Raw genomic sequence first — 4,051 nt, forward strand, 5'->3', positions numbered from 1 at the left:
GAAAACTTGAGATAGTGCCGCGGCCATGATTTCTTGACGTCGCAGCTCCATGACAAACTTTGTGGCACCACGGTGTCATACTCTTGGGTTTTGTATGATGCGCCTATCTAGCCCAGCCCTGGAGCCAAAAATTTCCAGCACTGTGGCAGTGGTTTCTTCAGCGCCTCAGCCACAGTTGCTTTGTTGCCTTGTGCAGAACTGTATCTATCATGAATCGTCTAATGCAGTTTTTACCTTGATATGATCTAAACTGGGCAAAGTGGTAAACATGAAAGTTTTAGCCCTGTCTCTTAACTTTTTAATGCTTAAGAATCACGTCAATGGACTTCTGGAGTGAAAGATATGATCCAAATACGGCATCATGTTCAGTCCATGCATACTATTGCAGTGCTCTAAATTAGACAAATATTTTGACCACGATCTGATCAAAATTGGGCAAAATGGTAAACACAAAAGTTTTAGCCCTTCTTCTTAACATTCTACTGGTCTAAGAATCACTTCATTTGGAATTTTGTATAAAGAGATATGATCAAAATACCACAATATATATGAATGAAGCCATCACCATACTTGTATGAATTTTCATCAAATGAGCATTTTTCATCAAATTTCCTACAAAAGCAATAAAAGAAACCAGCAATAACTACTCTTAAATTAATTTAAAACAAAATAACATAAAATTTAACTAAAATAACTTAAATTAACTACTCAACATGTAATCAAACTTAAACTAAAAAAACACTTGAAATGCTATGATCTGAACCTACAATCTCAAAAGTCTAGCCACTTAAGCCCTCAAAATGTGTCAAAATAACTCTATATAATAGAGTTATCACACCTCCAAACTTAAGAGTTTTTTAGTCCTTGAGCAAAATATAGAACAACATGCAATAACTTAACCATGAAAGTATTTAACTAGAGTTCTATTGCACCATTTCTTTAATCACCTTTAATATCCTTAAAAGTCAATCTATATTCATAACTCTAGGCAACACACAAATATTATTCAAGTCACGTTTTAATTCAAATGCAAGCTTATCATTAAATGAATTTACATGTGTGTGTGTGCAATCTTTTCACCTAGAATATTGTACAATTCGGATAAGTTTTTATTCATGCAAAATTCAAATTTGTAATTAAATTTCATAAGTTTGCTTTTTATCTCTCTCTCCATTAATGTAGACTAACACTAAATTAAGGATCAATAGGACTTTAATTAGCTTGTAATGTATGACTAGGGTTAAAGTTGGATATGGGACCATGTATAGCTTAAATCACCTTAAGCACATAGTCACTCTAAAACCTATTCAGAACTTTATTTTCCTTCACCTAGTATACCTCTATTTTCCTCAACCTTCTCTTTTGTTCCACACTTCATTCTTTCTTTCCCTTTTTCTTTTTCTCAATTTCACATCCCCAAACTTATTTCTTTTATTGGATAGTGAGATAAACACAATCATAATTTTGGACTTTTCATTATTTTTCATCTTCACGACCTTTTTCACTATCTTGCTCATGTAGTTCTTAAATTGATGTATGCACTTAGGTATGAAGGGTGCAGAATTGTTGGAAATATCTATACAAGGATCTAAGCTAAAAATTAAGTGTTTAGACAAAGAAAACATGTCATTAGGCTTAAAAGGGGACACTAAGGAGAGTTTATGTAAAGGAAGGCTATAAAAGGCTCAATCAGTCCAAATGGCTTAAATCATCTCTTTAACTAAGCAGAGCCTAGAATTTCGCTTCAAGAAAGAATCAAACAAATTCTAGAACTTAATAAATAATTCAAAAATTTGCATTCACATAAACCTTTTTTAAATGTGTATAATGAATTTAAGCAAAAGACATAGTGCTCAAAATGTATAAATTTCAACCTAATAGTAAAACTTAGCATGTGAATTTACATAACACTCAAACAATATTCACATGTTTTGAAGAATCAAGATAGGAATATAACTGAGTTCTCATCATTGGATAGGTAAATTAAATGAAACTGGCACAAATAAATCTAGTTCAAATGCAAATGCACATGAACAAAAAAAAATTTAATGAAAATAAACTAACCTAAGTTATCACCAAAAATAATAACAATAAAACCCTCCCCTAAACTTAAATTGCACATTGTCCTTAATGTGAAAAGCTAAAAAGAATAAGAAAAAGAAACTCCCCTATTAATGGTGACAGTGCATTGAAAGCTCTAATTTTTATCCTCCTTATCTTCATGCTTTCCAAACCTACGATCTCAACAAACAAGCTAGGGAAATGTTAGAACTACTTATTTAAATAGAAAAAAAATAACTAAAATACAACTAAATCTAAAAAGATATAGCTTGGGTTGCCTCCCAAGAAACGCTTCTTTATAGTCACTAGCTTGACTATAATACCCCATTTTTGTTGTCTATTGGAGTACTTACGGATATTCGACGATCCAATTCACCTCCCAAGTACTGTTGGAGATGTTGCCCATTCAGTCCAAATGTTCCAATAACTTCACTACAAATATCTACTGCACCACATTGATAGACCTTAACTATCTTATACGGACCTGACCATTTTGATTTTTGTTTCCATGAAAAGAGCTTGACTAATTTGATTAGTAACATTTGTTGTCCCACATTAAAATCAAGACTAACTGAGGGTGGTGGATCATGCTCATCATAACACTTTTTAGTTTTGAGCTGTGGTGGCGGTGGCTCTAATTCAATAATTTATGCTTGCTTACTTGTAGGGTGTGGAGTAGGATTACCTTTAACTTTATCAGCTAAGTCCACTTTATAACAATAAACTGTGGTTGAAAGACTCTTAATTGCATTGAAAATAGTAAATTCAACTACCTTTTCTCTAACCTTGAAAGTTATTCTACCTTCCTTTACATCTATCAATGTGCCTACAGTGGTTAAGAATGGACATTCTAGTATGATTGAAACTTCTTGATCCTTCTTCATCTCAAGTACTATGAAGTCTACTGGAATGAATAGCTTCCCAACTTTAAGCAAGACATCCTCTATCACCCCATAAGGGTGCCTTATCATTCTGTCAACTAGTTGCAAGGTGAAATTAGTAGGTTGAATCTCTTGCTATCCAATTCTCCTAGTAATAAACAATGGCATAATTGAGACACCAGCACCCAAATCACACAAAGCTTTTGAAAAATTAAAATTACCAATTGAGCAAAGGATAGAAAAACTCCTTAGGTCCTTAAGCTTTAGTGAAAGCTTGTTCTGGATTATTGCATTACACTCCTCAGTGAGTGTAATTATCTTAAAGTCCTCCAATTTCCTCTTCTTTGTCAGTATGTTTTTCAGAAACTTCACATATGATGGCATTTGCTCTAAAGCTTCTGCAAAAGAAATGTTCATGTGAAGCTTCTTGAATACCTTAAGAAATTTTTGGAAGTGCTTATCAAGCTTTTGTTTTTGAAGGCGTTGAGGAAAGGGTGGTGGTGGTAAAGTTGCCATTGCTTTCTTTTCTTGAATTTGCTTGTTAGCTGTCTCAATCACCGTTTCATTCTCAACGGACTTATCTTGAGGATTAGATTGCCTAACACTATTTTCAACCTCTTTTTCGCTCCTCAAGGTGATTGCCATAACTTGTTCCTTACATTCTCTCCTTGGATTCACCTCTGTATTAAGAGGCAATGTTCCTTCAGGTCGGTTGTTTAATAAATTGGCAAGTTGACCAACTTGAGTCTCAAGGTTTCGAATTGATGCTGCTTAAATCTGAATGAGAGGTGTTTGACCTTGTGTAATGCTATCATTCTGTGTCATGTACTGTCTTAGCAGATCTTCCACAACTAGCTTCTTTTCTAAGATAAGATCATTGGCTTGTTGGTGAAATCCTGGAGTTGCATTTGGCATTGGAGTTAAGGACAAACTTTGATTATTAGCCTAAGAGAAATTGGGATGATTCCTCCACCTTAGGTTATAAGTGTTGGAGTAGGGGTTATTCTGCTGTCTGTTATCCCTAAATTGCATTGTCTTTGTTGAGCTTGGACGCTGATGACTTGCATGATTATCTCCATAATACTCATAAGCTACAAAAGGACTTTGGA

General features: G+C 34.0%; 1 protein-coding gene across 1 annotated transcript; it reads right to left on the reverse strand.

Moving 5' to 3' along the window:
- On the reverse strand, positions 3,078-3,587 carry LOC108661129. The gene has a single exon (XM_018117014.1). The coding sequence runs from the start codon at positions 3,585-3,587 to the stop codon at positions 3,078-3,080; it is 510 nt and encodes a 169-aa protein (XP_017972503.1).

Source organism: Theobroma cacao, chromosome 3, assembly GCF_000208745.1.
Source record: "Theobroma cacao cultivar B97-61/B2 chromosome 3, Criollo_cocoa_genome_V2, whole genome shotgun sequence".
Lineage (NCBI taxonomy): Eukaryota > Viridiplantae > Streptophyta > Magnoliopsida > Malvales > Malvaceae > Theobroma > Theobroma cacao.